This window comes from Anarhichas minor, unplaced genomic scaffold (assembly GCF_050575085.1).
Source record: "Anarhichas minor isolate MPS153535 unplaced genomic scaffold, ASM5057508v1 ptg000007l, whole genome shotgun sequence".
NCBI lineage: Eukaryota > Metazoa > Chordata > Actinopteri > Perciformes > Anarhichadidae > Anarhichas > Anarhichas minor.
In genome coordinates, this window is record NW_027466453.1 from 11,137,635 (window position 1) to 11,154,825 (window position 17,191).

General features: G+C 43.6%; 1 protein-coding gene across 2 annotated transcripts in view; it reads right to left on the minus strand.

Annotated features, from left to right (window-relative positions):
• Positions 1-2,442: 2,442 nt before the first annotated feature.
• The window catches only part of col5a3a (collagen, type V, alpha 3a), a 43,837-nt gene continuing 29,088 nt past the window's right edge, over positions 2,443-17,191 (minus strand). For both annotated transcript variants that reach the window (XM_076085783.1, XM_076085784.1), the window contains 33 exons: positions 16,956-17,000; positions 16,739-16,792; positions 16,559-16,612; positions 16,254-16,307; positions 16,027-16,134; positions 15,615-15,704; positions 14,887-14,940; positions 14,587-14,694; positions 14,154-14,261; positions 13,606-13,659; positions 13,333-13,386; positions 13,118-13,225; positions 12,927-12,980; positions 9,896-9,949; positions 8,099-8,152; positions 7,927-7,980; positions 7,722-7,829; positions 7,564-7,617; positions 7,421-7,474; positions 7,160-7,213; positions 6,991-7,044; positions 6,775-6,882; positions 6,544-6,597; positions 6,367-6,420; positions 6,179-6,286; positions 6,034-6,087; positions 5,522-5,557; positions 5,010-5,063; positions 4,615-4,909; positions 4,281-4,393; positions 4,067-4,135; positions 3,012-3,245; positions 2,443-2,863 (listed from right to left, as the gene is read on the minus strand). In XM_076085783.1, the coding sequence (XP_075941898.1) occupies positions 2,717-2,863; positions 3,012-3,245; positions 4,067-4,135; positions 4,281-4,393; positions 4,615-4,909; positions 5,010-5,063; positions 5,522-5,557; positions 6,034-6,087; positions 6,179-6,286; positions 6,367-6,420; positions 6,544-6,597; positions 6,775-6,882; positions 6,991-7,044; positions 7,160-7,213; positions 7,421-7,474; positions 7,564-7,617; positions 7,722-7,829; positions 7,927-7,980; positions 8,099-8,152; positions 9,896-9,949; positions 12,927-12,980; positions 13,118-13,225; positions 13,333-13,386; positions 13,606-13,659; positions 14,154-14,261; positions 14,587-14,694; positions 14,887-14,940; positions 15,615-15,704; positions 16,027-16,134; positions 16,254-16,307; positions 16,559-16,612; positions 16,739-16,792; positions 16,956-17,000 (2,757 nt within the window). In that variant the 3' untranslated portion in view covers positions 2,443-2,716. The remainder of the gene's footprint in view (positions 2,864-3,011; positions 3,246-4,066; positions 4,136-4,280; positions 4,394-4,614; positions 4,910-5,009; positions 5,064-5,521; positions 5,558-6,033; positions 6,088-6,178; positions 6,287-6,366; positions 6,421-6,543; positions 6,598-6,774; positions 6,883-6,990; positions 7,045-7,159; positions 7,214-7,420; positions 7,475-7,563; positions 7,618-7,721; positions 7,830-7,926; positions 7,981-8,098; positions 8,153-9,895; positions 9,950-12,926; positions 12,981-13,117; positions 13,226-13,332; positions 13,387-13,605; positions 13,660-14,153; positions 14,262-14,586; positions 14,695-14,886; positions 14,941-15,614; positions 15,705-16,026; positions 16,135-16,253; positions 16,308-16,558; positions 16,613-16,738; positions 16,793-16,955; positions 17,001-17,191) is intronic.

The following is a 17,191-nucleotide window of genomic DNA, read 5'->3' on the forward strand; positions in this document are numbered from 1 at the left end:
CCTTTTATTCTGCCATTGACGCTAACCTTGAACAGTGGGCCCCAAAGGGGATGAGCGCCTTGTACTTTTATGCGTGTGAGAGAATAGGATTTAGAGTTTTTGTGTGTGTGTGTGTACGTGTGTGTTGTGCATCCGCAAGAGTCTGCGTGAATGGAGCAAAAAGCAATTATTCCGTGTGTGTTTGTGGAATAGCACCAGAGATAAGTAGGCAAGGAGAGAGAGAGAGAGTGAGAGTATGTGAATGGGGTATGAAGACATTCAGACTGGTTAAAAATGCATTAGCCATTGGGATTTTTACCATTTCTTCTCTTTGTCTGTCTCACATAAATACCTGTCAGAACAGCTGTACCTCCACCAAACTGACCAAATCTCTCGGGTGCATTTCTTATCCTCAGCCATTTCACTGCGGACCTTGTCTCTTGTTCTCACCACCCACCCTTCCTTCGCTTCTGTCTCCCAGCCTTCCCTCTTGAGGACTGAAACAGAGCTAATTGAAATAAATGAACTGGGGAGCAAATCAGAGTTGATTACATTGGCTGATTGCAAGCTTGTTGAGGGAATGTTGCAGAACCAGTCGGTAATGAAGAGCCTTGTTTGTATATTACACTCTCTCTGGACATTGCAGGCAGCCCCATGCTCTCATGGATATTGTTCCAACCCGTCTGTAGGGTCCGAAGAGGAAAAACACAACAGAGCAATTTCTTTGTTTGTTTTTATTCGCACATCAATTTTTGACAAATACATTTGTTTTTCATTCAGGCCTCAGAATAACTGTACAGTATGTAAAGTTAGTACAACAAACACTATACACAGGATGGACAGGAGGAGAGGAGTTAATGACTAGAATGTTTAAACGCCATGAAAAGAATAGAACGGCGGGAGTGAATTGCAAAATTACACACGTTGGGCACACAGTCTACTGTTTGAGTAGGAGGTAGACGGAGCATTAAGATTTAATTTGCTAAGCGGAAAATCATTCGTAAAATAGAATTCACATGCATATGTCCTTTCTGTAATATTTCACGGCTGCCATTTAATAATTTGAAGAAGTCTCTGTTTAAGCCGACATACAGAGACTGTAGTAATAATGTCATCTGAACACAAATCCTGGAGCTGCTGCACAGACTGTGAATAATGGAATAACATGGCGCTATAATGGCACCCGTGGTAATTTCCCTGGGATGTGAGGACAATTTCTGATTCACAGCTCTACAATTTGTAAAGGTAATTTGAAAGAAATACAAAAAAAAAATTTAAATCTAAGATGGATAAAATTCTCAAAATGTAACATGATGACACCATTAACTCCAGTCTTGATGCTGCAATTTCTAGTTTCGATAGACAGTTGTCTGGATTCGTGTAAGATGGATTTTCCCTTTTAAAGCGATCAACCACGCTCTGAACTGTCCCTAACCTCTTTTCACTGGCCCTGTGAAATTGGCACCATCAGCCAGAAGATGGACAAAAAAACACAGTAGACTAGTCCTCGGCCTCTGAGGGCGTTTCGTGCTGCTGAAAGAGCAATAACCCTCTATCTCTCTCGTCCTATAATCCTGCCCACAGAGACACACAAACACAGTGACACAAAAACAACAGAATCACTTTTAGCACCACTGAAGAGCAAATCATATCAAATGAACAGCAACACATTATTTAGAAATTTCAAAACAGAGAAACAGAAACCTCTGAGTAGGTGAGAAAAATGTGAAAACCGGTTACGTCAGCAATGCTTTCAAGAGATGCGTCTCTCGGTATAAAGAACTAATGCAGTTAAGACTGTTTTAATCAACATGCTCTTAATTCTTGCCCTGGAATATCCCCAACATAGTTGCAGAGGTATGTCATAGCAAGTATATACCGCAGTAAAAAGGGTGTTAGTCTGACATAAACTAATGTAGCCCTTGAGAAGATAGAGGGCTCAAAAGGCTTATTATCAAACCCATGGAGGGAAGCAGTCCAATAAAGGAAACAACCTTATCCGTTCAAGTAAGTGTCGGGTTCAATAACTAGCTACGCCTTTTGAATACTAATCAATGTAATTCACTGAGCAAACTGCAGTTGAAGGGTAAAAAGGACAATATGTCATTCCTGCACACAGGAAATTAATTATGGTGCTTGTGTGGAATTAATATGCTAGGCTAGTTCACAACTGCTATGCAATTGTCACTATAGCAAAATCTGAGCATGCAAATGAGTACGACAACGTTTCTGATTTATTCAGCCGCAGTCTTTGTTAAGCATTAGGTAGCAACTAGTTCATCCAAGGTCTGAAAAGTCCCACTTAGCCGACCCATACCACAGAATGACAGACCGCTCCTCTCCGGGAACATACACGTCTGTCTTGTTTTGTAAGTGGTCATCCTCAAGTTGTGCAGTCCTCAAAATTCTAGAGGATAATTTACAGCACACTCAAACTGTGAGAGAAAAAGACAACGAAAACACTTGAAATTAAATATATTTAATTGGAATATTTCCCTTTGGTAAATGTGCTTTGTTCCCACTGGTACACGTCCTCTTTCTCGTCATTCTTCTTCTTGTTGTAAAGCCATAGAACCAATCTCATTGGCTGTTGAATAGTCTTGAATGATATACCACAAACCCACCACATACAGGAACATGAAGAATAAATACTGCTTGGGGCAGCGGTAAAAGTCCTGTTTCCTTAAGTGAAAACTTTGTGCAGGTCTCTTTTATTTTGTTTGTTGTTGGCAAGATGTTAACCGTTGAAGCATACTCGTCCAACTTGGAATCCAAACTTCTGGTTGCTGCTGCCAAAGTCTGCTGGAGCCACATCTATAATAGGGAGCAGCTCTGCCGAGGGAGAGTCAATCTCTAGTTCAGTCCTTTCCTGACCTTTGCGGAACTGAAAGAGAAAAATTAAAGCCATTATTAGAATTTGCTTGGCTTAATAGGACTAACTAGCTCCCCCCGCTCTCTGGCCTAAATCCCTGTACAAGGCTAATTCTTATTTGTCCAGCTAGTCCCTTTCTCTGGCATGGCCCTGCACTGACCTGGCATCCATCATGCACCGCATTGATGAAGGGGCTTTTGGCCTGTGTCAGCTCCTCGTCATTGCTGCCCCGAAAGCGGAGGGCACGCTGATGGGAACGAGAGGTTCTGTCAAACCAGCCTGCCGAGTTCTGGCAGGTGTAGGTGAAGCTCTGCTTGGCCGTGGCACTCAGTAGTTTCAGGAAGGTCAGCTGAACTACATGCACAGGGTTCCCATCCCTGTCACTGTAGGAGAACTGGATGACACAGATAGAGACATTAGTGTTCTACATAGATGGATATAGTATGTACTATAAACCCCTGATTAATTAAACTGCATTGCCTTTCAATTAAATACAATACACAAAATACTCTAAAATAGACAAATCCACAGAAAAACATGTCTGAGTCTATAATCTTTCTCAGACAAATATGAGTTCTAATCACTGAAATTACAAACCTGCCAGCCACCCTGTGCTGATGACGGCGTTTACGTCAGCAAGGGTGAAAAGTTTACGGCAACTTCTCTTCAGAATCAGAACAGACAGGGAAAGTAAAGTAGGTAGTAGGGAAATTAAGGGGAAAAAAAATAAACCTTAAGCAGATCCAAGGACTCTGTACGAGAAAGTCAGTGAATTGCAATTGTGCTGGCAGCTCTATGATTATCTGAGAGCATTATGAGACCTCTGATCAGGTGCTCATGAAAGGCCAGTGCTCTGAGCGAGCTGCCCTGCATGTTAGTCAATGAAAGAGTTGACAATGGCTCTTTCTGAGTCATCCAGAATGCTGAATTCAACTGCGGGCAATATCAAATCAGCTCTCTCATTGCACAGGGTCTAAAAAATTGATACCTAATTATATAATATACAAATAATAAACTAAAAGCACATGGATAGACACATGTGCAAGCCTACACATTCATGTGAACACACTCAACAAATGCTTGCACCACAATCTTATGCATGAACATCATTCAAGCACTCTCAATTAGGATGAGTAATTTAGCTGAAAAAGACTGCCTGGCATTTGGAACCAGTTGAGATTAATGGCAGGAGGTTAGACTTTTTTTTTGTTGTACCTGCTTGCCTTTCCTGTATTGGCTGTACCAGCTTCCTGGCTTCTCTTTGTTCCACGCTGCTAATTTCACCTAGAAGCAGAGAGAGAGGGAGAGAGAGAGAGAGAGAGAGAGAGAGACACACAAAGAGAGAGAGAGATGATGTTGAGTCAATTTTAGGCTTAAGGGATATAGGGAGTGATTTTTGCTCTGATGTTATTTGACGAGGTTGGCTTACATTCTCAATCCTCTTGTCAGGGTAGAGACATGTCTCTCCATCAGCTGTGAAGTTACAGTAGACCTTGATGGAGTCTCGGTGACAGCCCTGGTTAGGATCAATCCAGTAGTCTCCTACAAAATGCACAAAGAAAGGACATTGATCAAGCATGTGTATAATGAACACATCGAGGGTTACACAATGATTACATGCAGCTGGCGATATGATAAAGAGCATTTTTACTTAAAAGGGGGGTTTGCTAGAGGATGTGTGAATTTTCTTCACTAGTTTTTCCTGGATAAAACATTGAATGTGTTGAAATAGGCATCAATCATGAAGCATTGTCTTTGCTAACCGTCTTTGTAGCCCGGTTGGACCATAATGAGCTCTTTGCAGGTCCGGGCAGGGCTCTCAAAGGATCCCAAGGGCCTCCTCATCACCTCTACTTCCGTTTTCATGGAAGATAGGATGGCAAAGACCTCTTCCATTCCCTCGGCGTCCTCCAGAGGCTGATCTCCCTGGGGTAACTCCTCCAGATCCACATCCTCCTCTCTGAATGGAGCGGCTCCTCCTGCCCGATCGGAGTGCCTTCGTCTCTTCCGCCTGCCCTCTCTGATAGGCAGAGGCTCAATCATTGTCGCAGGGGGTCCCTGGAGGTAGCAGACAGAGGTGAGCAAGAGGTGACAGGGCAAGACAGAGGGTAAAGATGGCACTGAGAGGGCCATGATGTGGATCATTCGCAGTACTCACAGGGAGCCCTGGGGGTCCAGCAAGGCCTCGATCTCCTCTGGGACCAACAAAACCCTGGAGAATAGAACAGGACAAAACTTTGTGTCAAGCATTTCTCACCTGGAGCCTCTCTCACACCACTTGGCTAAATCCCAGCTTTATCCAGGCAGATATGGCCTCCGTTGTAGGATTATCCAGCTGTGTGCATCAGCACTTTGTGGTCAAAGCATTGGCTCTCACGACACACTGTAGTGGTTTTCATAACATCACACACACCAGAACCAAATCCTATTAAAAGGGTGTGATTGAAAAACATCACACACACAAGGCGAGCGTGGCTGTACAGCCTCTTTTTAGTTCCAAAGACATGCAGTAAACAAAGTAGAGCATTGTGATTGTGAAGCACGGTACATTTAAACCAACAAACACTCTTTTTCTCTCTTCCCCGGCATATGTTCCCAGCAGCTGCTAACCAAGCTGAGGTGTGAGTACAGCGGCGGCAATGTATAAACAAGACAGATGACTGTACTCACTATTTCTCCCTTCGATCCCTTATCGCCAGCTGTACCCTAAGAGTGGAGAGGAGGAGTAAGTAAGCAGTAAAAAGACAAGTAAAAGTACGTACTCTTCAAACTATCTAATTACTCAAGTAAGCACTGCAAAATACTGTCAGCTATTCACTGATAAATCCGGCACCTGCTTAGCGACAGGGCAGGTTATGGTCAAAATGATTCACTACTGAGTAACAATGACAATAATAACAAGACTGTGTGTTCTCTGGACAAAATGGTTCTTACTTTAGCTTTGCAGATAGAATCAGCTGCTAAATCTCTGCGATCCAAATCTATACAACCTTAACATTACTGCTTTTTGCCATAGGATGGACAATAACAGTATGTGAATAGGTTGATACATATATAACGTTTCTTAAGACATCAACACATTCCTTTTGGGCTTAATACGCAAATGACTTATCTCGTATTGTAGCTGAAATCAAACACTGATCATACTGAAAAGCATATATATTAACAGCTATGTGACTTACTGACAGTCCAGATGGTCCCAGTGGGCCAGTGGGACCACGTGTGCCGGGCGTACCCTATATATAAAGACAAGCATATCTTGTTAGTGAACTGAACTTCCTGTTGTGTGGAAGTATATCAGATGCATCGTTTTGCAACTAAATGCACCTCGTCTCCTTTAGGCCCTTGTGTACCCTGGATCCCAGGAAGGCCTCTGTCTCCCTTCTCGCCATGTTCTCCTGGGGGGCCAATTAGGCCGATCAACCCACCATAACCCTGCAGACCGAGACATGGTTCATCAGCATTGTTTCTTAACTGGTGCAGAGTTTTCTCTCTGTCAAGGGCTAAACACTCACTTTGTCTCCCTTGTTTCCAGGGTCTCCTTTTAATCCTGGAAGTCCTTGTGGCCCCTGTCAACAATGGCAGATGTATTAGTTGGCCAATGCACATGGAATATTGTTCGGTTGGGTTTGAATCCTGATTTATTATTATGAATGACGCTCTCCATTAACAGGCAACTATAAGGATCTTACTATTGGTCCTGGTGGGCCGATTTGTCCTGGTGGCCCATTTAACCCGTGCTCACCCTAGAGAAGAAACACAATAATTAGAGATCAGTGTAAAGTATGCTGAAGCAATGGTTAAATGCAACCAGTGATGGAGGTTCGTGTGCTGATGATTGTCAGTGATGTTGCTTCACACTCAACAAAGTCAGTACCAGCTTCAGACTAATGTAAACAAAGCATTTTACATTGTGTACTGACCGCTGAACCTGGGATGCCTTGAAGACCTTCCGGGCCAGACCTCCCTGGCTGCCCTTGGGGTCCCACTGGGCCTGTCTTCCCCACTGGACCCTGGGTCCCTGTTGTCCCCTACAGAGCAGAGGGACAGACACAGGCAGCCAGGCATTATGACCAGAAGGGCTTTGCCGTAAGGCACCAAACACAACCACGGAGCTCAGTGCCAGCCATTACCCTTACCTTGGCTCCCTTCATGCCTTGCTTCCCTTCATTTCCTGCAGCACCTATATAACCCTGGGGTTGAGAAAGACAATGTTGATTGCCACGATACTGACACTGCAAACAAACACATATACAGTAGCGACCCACACATGTAGGCACATAAACATATACAATATGCTGAGCTCACCCTCCGTCCAGGAGGTCCTGAAGGACCTGGCTCTCCAGAGGCTCCTGGAGGTCCCTTCAGAGAAAAAGACAAAAGGACTAATGTTAAAACAGAAACACGTTATCACTCAGTCACCTAAAACTGAGAAGAACGTCCAGCCGTAAAGATGAAGAAGCAAAACCTCAATATGTCACAGAGAATACAGACTAAGCTAAGCTAAGCATACAAGAGCTACTAGTGTTGTCAACATGCAAAAAGTGGGGGAAAAAAATCGCTGCTTACTGCTTTGCCAGATTCTCCATTGTCTCCTTTAGGCCCCGGTCCACCATCTACTCCCTGGATAAAAAAACATCATGTAGAAGGAATAATCAAACAATAAGTTAATGACAAATTAATGGTAAAACAATGATAACAATAATACTCACATTGATGCCAGATTCTCCGGGAGGTCCTGAATCTCCGGGGAATCCAAGAGGGCCCTGTGGGGACAAACAATGAGGTAGACACCATCACAGAGCAACAACAGTCTGAACTGACAACCAGAGCAAGGAAGAGTTAATGATCCAGAGAGACAGAGACTCACAGGGTTGCCTTTGGGGCCGTCCTCCCCTGGTGTTCCTCTGGGTCCTGGAGGCCCCGCTGCACCGTGAGGGCCAGAGTCGCCCTTTTCCCCCACATCACCTTTAGCACCCTGGGACACCGGCATGTGAAATGACAATCAGTGAAAGGGTAAAGAAAGGATGAGGTTGAGCAAGACGGGAAGGAAAGATGGAATTAACATGACTTACAGCAATGCCAAGCTCTCCAGCTGACCCAGGGTTTCCAGTTTCTCCATCCTCACCCTGGTAGAGAAGGAAAGCACAAGATAAAAAAAAACCCACACACACACACACAAACCCCCGCTATGATACTCTGATGTGCACAGCACACGCTGTGTAGTTGCTAATGGGAAATGCTGACCTTCTCTCCAACAATCCCAGGCTGACCAACTCCACCAGACATTCCAGGTGGGCCCTGTGGTAGGAGGACAGAGAACAGCTTGAGCCAAAATATCATACAAGGGCAAGTTTGAAATATTCATTTGATTTTTGAAAATCGAGCTCTTGGTGCAGTATCTTTTTGTTGCTACTTGTCAGCAGTTCTGCTCACAGAATGCTGAAACTGGAACAGAATTATCACAACACAAGGGAAAATACTGTGACAGGTTTGCTCTGTGGATCGAGCCTGAGTCGCACAGTAGAGTGGATGCTATTTCCCCCTCTCAATCGGTTTGTTTGTTCGCTTGTGTAGGTGCATGCATGTTAGCGTGCGCATACGTCTGTCATTGTGCTTTGTCTTGAGACAAACCCAGTAAAAGCACGTCTTCGGTAGAGTGCACAAACATGAGAGCTGAGTACCGCCACGCACTACTCCCGCTCTCCTGCTATCACCTGCTTTCTTTCCTCTCATGCCATCCAACCACCATTTCGCTCTTTTCCACAATTCCTGTATCAATCCATTAATGGATCCCATCCTCTCTGCACCGCCGTATTTCCAATGCTTCCTGTGAAGAAGCCGCAGCGTGGCTCACATAGATTTCTGCAGCTTGCTGCTGAATAATTGACCGGTGTGAGAGGCTGCAGAGAGACGACCATTACTAGAGGTAAATATAACTGCCTCTCAGGGATGATAGTCTAATACGTCTTCATGATTCATAAAGCAGTAAATATAACTCTCTCCCAGGGATTAAATCCTAATACTGTTTAATAATTCAAGTTTCAAAAGCAGCGGATGGTCTGTGGCAGGAAGTGTTCAAATGAAGAGACAGAATATAAAGATGAGAGGCTGGGAAATATAAAATATGTTGTGTATAAGGATAAGCTATTGTTTAGTTTGAAAAGTAGATAATGCTGGGTATTGAATGGATGTCTTTTTGATTCCAAAACTGATACACCTTTGTTTTCTGTATGTATCACAAAGGCATGCTGCTACTATCACTTGAAAATATCAGAACTCCAATACTTGCACAGGGTCTGTGTAATTTCAAAATTGCAAATCAAAAATGCAAGAATTTAGATTAAAGGTGCACTGTGAATGATATGGCAGCATCTCGTGGTGAGGCTGCAGATTGCAACCAACTGATGTCCTCCCGTGCGCTTAAGCGTGTAGGAGAACTATGGTGACTGACACCAAAAACGTGAATGGTCCTATCTGGTGCCAGTGTTTGGTTTGTTCGTTCTGGGGTACTGTGGAAACATGGCGGACTGAAGAGGACCCGCTTTGTAGATACAAACGGTTCATTCTAAGGTTACGAACGATTTTTATTTCCAGGTGATTATACACTAAAGACAACATACTTATTATATTCATTTCTACCAATAGATCCCCCTAAATGATTCACCCGGTTCCTTTAAATTAAATCAACGAAAATAATGATTTAGCCTCAATGATACATTTTCAAAAAAAACAATTCATGAACAAATAATATATATTTGCAAACCTCAATGAATTATCCTAAAAAAGGCAAGAACATCAGATTTGAAATGTTTTTCCTATGAATATTTACAGTTTGTGTTATGAAGATGGATATGAACAGCTTGTTGATATAATTCGTTCCTCGCAGGGTAATTCTCCTTTCACTTGCTTTAGAGCACCTGTATTTGTATAGAGTGTTCTCTTTATCCCTCGCTCAATGGGACTGTCTATGTAATATCACTAATAGTCACACTCACGTCTAAACCCACATGGGTAATTTTAAAAAGTCATGCTGTACTCTACCTCTCTACCAATGGACCCCTGAGGGCCTCGTGGGCCATGCTGTCCTGGAGTCCCCTGTGGAGAGAGAAATAAAATGTCTCGTTAGTATATCAGTGCAGACGATAAAGATATATATACTGCATTAATAAAACATGCAGAAGAAATACAAACTGAATGTGAGCTAGTGGATGACCGGTGCCTCTTAAATTAAATGAGTGTTAGAAGTCAGGCCATGGAGGATTGCTTATGCAATGGCCCCAGGATCCATGATCATTATCGTAGTGACATGATGAAGACATCCAGACAGGTCATTACCCTCAATATGACACGAGCTCTGATTCCTCCCTCCCTCCCATCTCTCTTATTCTCCATTTTTAATAAGAAACCTCTAGTCTGTGATGTGCAAGGCCATATTCTCTGAGCCACAGTAACGTCATGTGATTTGACTCTTCTGTGCAGCTCAAGAGAGACCGGGAAGCAATTAATCCTAACTGTGCTCGGCTTCAGTTTCAGTCGAGTAGATGTTGAACTGTGCTCTGAATCACTCTGAAGTCTTGGAGGGAGCCTTGTGTTGTGAAGACACTGAGACAGAAAGACAGACAATCTGCCCAGAGAGAGACTGTGTGGGACTAGAGGAAACATATATCCTTCTGGCGGAGAGATACTTGAGCATTAGAGGGGAGAATCCTGTGATCCGCAACGCTCACACATGAATGAAACTTTCCCACTGAGTCTTGAGCATCTCTCCTCTCTCTTTCTCTTTTGTTTTGGTTCCATTCTGATTCCCTCCTTAATCTGGCTGTGGAGAAGAGGGGCTATAGAGAATCTTGTTGAGCATGTGTTCATGGTTGACAGCGTTGCGAGATGACGGTCACAAAGGAGGATGCTCATTAGACAGCCAAGGCTGAGGCTAATCTGATTAGCAGCTGTCACACCGTCTTCCTGCTCACAATCAGTGCTCCGCCTCTTCCTTCCACTCCATTGCTTCACTGCGTCCTCTCCGTAACACTCTCTCCTCTCTTTTTGATCCTTTTCTTCATTTTACATGGAGGACCACCTCTTCATCCTGTGGGCTTGTCTCTCTTGCCCATAAAGTCACCGTCATTCACACTCAGCCTTGAAGATCCATCACCAATTGAAAAGACGAGTTGAGCTTGTTATAGGTGTTACGGTTTCTTTTGCCATCATTACTCTGGATATCATTTTTATGAGAAAATAAAAAGATATAACCAAGGCCAACAGACTTGGAGATATGAGGAACAGAATTAAAGAGCAGTTGACCGAAGAGTGCTTTTTTTTTAAACCAAGGATGCTCTAATAACACAGTTCTTGTTATACGCGATGGTAATATGGTTGACTAGTTTGCTGCTACTTAGCAGAGCTAATGTGGGATGTTCATTTCTTTGATAATCAACACTTTTAAAACCCCACACAAAGTGTAGGCATTGTTCAGTGTCATTGTGTCATGGATATGATATTTCTGTACTATATGAATTAGGTTAAAAAAAGGAATATTCTATACTATTAGGAGCAGAACCATCATTGACGTTACACCTGTGCTTTTCTGTTATCACAAGTCCAATTGTCGGCTTTGGAAAAATGCTCAAGAAAACCACAGATTTAAATTTTGCCCTTAGTTCCTCAACAGATGAGGATGATTAGATTGTTAGGTGTTGAGAGTCGTCGAGGCTATTACAATGGAAACAGCTCTTAGTAATGTGTGAGCATCGATCTCACACTAGACTGCTCCAAGTGTAAGAACCATGACTGACTTTACTCTTAAGGTCTATCAACACCTCTTTGTACAACCGGAGTCTCAATTATATTGAGACTAATCAGACCAGAACAAACTAAGCCCCGCTCAAGACCCGCTGCCTGTAGTTTCAGGGCGGTGAGCGTTGATGAGTATCGGCAGAGGAAATAGGTTGATTCACAAGTTTGACACACAGCAGCAGGATCAGCACAAAAAAACGAAGCAAACAAAACATGTGGCACTAATGAAAGTTTAAAGAGGTGGATTGTCTGTGTCCCAGCTATAGCTCCTACGCTGCTGATACCTTGAACCTTTACAATACTAAATGTACAATAATCTGGGAAACAACATGGCTCCTCTCTCCTCATTATCAGCCTTTTGTTTCTATAACAGGCTATAAAAAAAAATACCATTCCCTCATCTAACGGAATAAAAATCATCCATGAAATTCCTTTTATTATTTCCCTCATATGAAAGCAGTGCGAGATGCATTCTATAATGCAGTGTGATTGCATTGAACTATTTTTCTTCTGATAGTAACCTGTTTTCATTTGTTTCTGGGCTGCATTATCTACAAGCATCGAGCCAAGTGATTACACCTATAGTAACACACACATATTCAATGTGTTATTAAATAATGGGGTGTCACTAAAATATTGGTGTTGGTCCTGTTTTATTTGCAGAGTACTGCACCCTCCTGATCTTGCCAAATTGTGTGCATCATGTCATTTTTTCAAAACAAAGGGGGATGGTCTTAGTCTGCTTCTTGGATAGAGCTATCGCATGAAATAATGCACTACTTAAACTTGCACCGTGTGAGGGTATCGATAACACACCCGCATCAGAAACACCGTACAGGTAACAGAAAACACTGAGCTGAGTAATGATCTCAGACAAATACAAACTCGTTTCCAAATCAAAAACTGAAATACGGTACTTGCACAAGCTCTGCATTACACCCTAAATATTCCTGGTAAATAATGAATTGTTTTCATACTGATGAATGCATGTAAATACATGTTTGATCTTTGAAAAGATTCATCAAACTGCTTTGGTACTGGAGAGAAAATGAAGAAAAGCGGAGAAACATATTCAAAGTTTTTTTTGGAAAGTAAAGAAAAGGCAAGTCGATATCCAATATCAGACAAGACCAAGACAAGTCAAAGTCATACCAATCATGAAACAAAATGTAAGATGTCAGTAAAGTGGTGTTGAGAAAAGACTTGAGACTGACACTGGACCTCAGCAGTAGACTTGAGATGAGTGTTATATGTGCTGAGATTGCTGAACAGCACTCACCATCGAGCCAACATGCCCGCTCTCTCCCTTCTCCCCTGGTTGTCCTGGCATTCCCTACAAATGGAGATATGGTGAGCAGCGCAGTCTCCGATATAAAATGAAGACCGAGATAAACTAAAGTATAAATGTTTAAATCAGGGAGGAGCCAATGGAGACGCGGTCCGTTTATTGGAATTGACAGTAATTCTTACCTGTAGTCCAGAAGGACCAGATGCTCCCTTAAAGCCTCTGTGTCCTTCATCTCCTTTCACCCCGTTCATGCCCTGCTGCCCACGAGGACCTGGCTCACCATCTGCACCCTGAAATATACAAGTACAGGTCACCACTGTACACTGTGTTAACACTGCACAACCTAAACCAACTTCTCATACAATGGTGTGTTTTCATCTGAGTTTTCATAACATACTGGCAGTCCTTGTTGGCCCACAGGCCCTTGACTTCCAACAGGTCCTTGGGGTCCCTAGAAAAGCAGAAGGAGAGTTCAATACACATTCCCTGAAGGAAAGACATGATTAAAACAATCTGCTCATTCCAAGAGATGATGCAGAGTCCAGGCAAACATTTATCACAATGAATTGCAGCCTACCAGTTATAAGTCAGTTTGTCCTCTACCTCCTGGTGAGGCCAGGTGAGGCCAGTGATGTGCTGTTGGGACTATTCGCATACAATTCATACTCACAGCTTCTCCTTTGTCTCCTTTACTGCCCTTCTGGCCTGGTCCTCCTGTCTCTCCCTATGGAGACAAATGCACACACGTGAACATACGCACGAGAGAAACCACTTAACAGCAGTGCTGCAGTCCAGTTTGGCTGTCCAATAGTGGAAGGATTACTTAAGAGGCCTACCAGGTCTACCAGGCTTCACCTGCAAAATGTCACTTGCATAGACACGTACCGACCACAAAGAGGAACAAATGGACCACAAAGAAACATAAAAAAACTACAAAGAGATGCAAAACAACTGCAGAGATACACAAAATGACTGCAAAAAGGGGCAAAACAAACATAAAGATAAACAAATTTAACAAAATGGCCACAAAGGCATATAAAACCACATAAAGATGCAAAGCACCTACAAATAGAGGCGAAACAACAACAAAAAGAGGCTAAACAACTAAAAAAAGTCTGTGTGTCTTGCTCCTGTGTAGGAGAGATGGAACAGGACTTTAACATATTCTTGCCCAGGGACCATTGTCTCATAATCCACTGATGTCTCCAATATAACTACCTTGTCTCCGTCCTCTCCTGGAGGCCCAGGAGATCCCGCAGCCCCCGGCAGCCCTAACGGTCCCAGTTCCCCATCATGCCCAGCCGGCCCCACAGGCCCCTTCTCTCCCTAGGGAACAGAAGGGAAAACAGCACACATCTAGCAAATGCTACAATACTTATTATCCTCATATAGCAGCATGACACATTGACAAATGGATCAAACCAGGAGGGAAACTTGCACCCAAGAAAGCAGGCTTGATCACATTCATATTTGTCCCTGCTTTTCTCTCTCTGTCTCCTTTGCCTCCCTCCTGCTCTCTGTCGCATAATGACACATTCCAAGGCGAGAGCACATGTTATTTATTACCCAATGGTGGGAGGTGATAGGACAGTATGTGTTAGAAAACATTGTTTTGCCGAAGAAACAAAATTAGCAATGTTCCAAATCTTACTGGCTCGCCTTTCTCTCCCATCGGCCCAGCAAGACCCACGCCGCCGGGCTGTCCTGGCTGGCCAATAGCGCCTGCCGGCCCAGCAGGGCCCCTCTCTCCAGTGGCACCCTGGGAAAAAAAAAGAGGAGACCGAGCGATGAGGTGACCATGATGCACTCTTTGATTTAATGTGGTGGTCACGATCAGTGATCACCATGGAAACAGCCTCCTGCTTCATATGTCCTAGCATTTTTTTAGACCATAGAAGCTGGCAGAGAGCAGGGGATGGGATGGAAAGCAATTTAACAAAATCAGACTTACAATAAGTCCTGCGACACCGGGTAGGCCCTCTCCTCCCTTCAGACCTGCAGGACCCTGGAGATGCACATAAACAGCCTTCACAATCACGCGACAACCGCATCCATTGCAAGTTTTACCATCAGTGAAGTAAGTTTCCATTTGCAAAACTCTATGCGTAACTGGCAGGATTTTAACTTAAACTGTGATGTAATTGCAAGCTGCACATTTCAAAGGATCTTGTGTTGACTGTAAGAAGTGGACGTTGTCACCGTGACATCACCCTTTAATTTGTGGACTATGGTTTTGAAGCTGAGAGTTTGGTGTTTTGGCCGTCGCCATCTTGTTTTTTTTTTCGTGACACGATAAGATAGAGCAAAGTACTACCGAATGCTGAATAAGACATTTTAGGCAAACAAAATGGTAAATTTAACTTCCATGTACTACAATCACACTATGAAGGGGTTAAAGTTGTAAGACGAAAACACGGACAACTCTCAGACCCGACAACGCCGTAGTAGTGACCTGTCAACCACAAGGAAGTCGAGCCCTAAAGCATACCCTGCTTTATCGTCTATTTTACTCTAAATGGGACTTTAATTTACAAAATAAACATCATGCTGTGTTGAAGAAGTGTTGAAACGAGCAATTATGACCATAAACTCATGTTTACAATCTTTACTGAGGTAATAAACCTCCTGGTTGACAGTGAGAGATGGCGAGGATGTGAGATGTATGAAAGTTTACGCTACCATTGCACCAGGGGTCCCTCTGCTCCCTCTGAAGCCTTGCAGCCCAGTAGGGCCACTTTTCCCTGAGGCTCCTGATGGACCTGGGTCTCCCTGGAAACCACACATACACACATATGTGATTAGATAAAAGGCAAGTAGCGAGCAGACAACAGGCCCTTATGCAGTCATAAATCACACCAAACCAGCAAGTCGCACCAAGAAGCACCATTTATCTTTTATGAGCCATAATACACTCAACACCGCGAGGTTTCCTCTGTTATTTATTAGCAAATTAGAGGGTGGGATGAGACCCAGGAGATAAGATATGCAATAGGCAGAGCTGAGAGAGTCCTTGGGCTTTATCTAATATCACAGTAATAAGGTGATGCTGGTAAGTGATTATGAGCCCGACATTATGATGAAAACTACCCACCTTGGCACCCTCCTTTCCGGCAGATCCCGGTAAACCATGCTCACCAGGTGGTCCTGGCGATCCTGGATGGCCTCTGTCTCCAGTTGGTCCTGTCTCACCAGAATTGCCCTGAAAACAAGCAAGTTACATGACACATATTTCATAACAGTTATTTAAAAACACGCTGTCTTAAATAAACAGCTGTGTGCATAACAATCAACTAATATGCCATTGGCTGATCCTCTCACCTGTGGTCCTACAACACCTAAGGGGCCGGGGGGTCCGTTTTTGCCTTGGAAGCCCTGAAGAATAAGACAAGTGAGCCTCAGAGTTGAAACAGAGTCGATAGGATGCACACAGGGCAGGTAATCTTGTTAGAGGCCTCCCGACTTGCACTCTTCAGTAATCAGTAATTCAATGCTGAAGTCATAGCTTTCGACTTGTTTGCTGCGTTGACACCTGCAGTAGATCATGTTGACTTTCAGCTCTCTGACAAGTGAATTCCGGTAAAAATACTAAACGTGTAGCCTTATTAAGATTAAACGTTACTCACTGGTTCCCCTCTCTGGCCTGGATGACCCGGTAATCCATCTTTTCCGGGTGGACCCTGAAACGGAAGCATTTTATTACATCATTGTCATGACCTGGACATATTCAAACTTGACCATGAGGTAAAAACGAGTGATGGTAAATCACGGGGTAATCACTGTACAGTATATCATAGACCACTCACATTGGTCCCTCGAAGTCCTGGTTCACCGTTTCGTCCCTGTGGTCCTTGGGGGCCCTAGGAAACAATAACACAGATTGTCTCAAACCCCAGATTGTAGTTTCTGGTGCTTGGCCTACACTGATTTGAGACTGAGATGCCAAGATATGTTTCAGGCTTTACATCTATGGTCTTTTTTAAACAATGTATGTACAGTATTCTCCATGAGGAAAAAGATTACCTGTTCTCCGGGGGAACCTGGAGGACCCTCTTGTCCAGCAGAACCCTACCAGTTGGACAAGGCAGGAGACATGAAGACGCAAAAACATGAGCCACTCAAACATTTCTAGTTTTCTGCCCGCCAGCAAATCTTTAGCTTTCCCAAGATGGTCTTTGAGGGTGAGAGTGAAAACTGAGGCATCCTCTCTCACTGCACCAGATGGCCTGTCATCGAGAAGTGAACAGCAACATCCACTT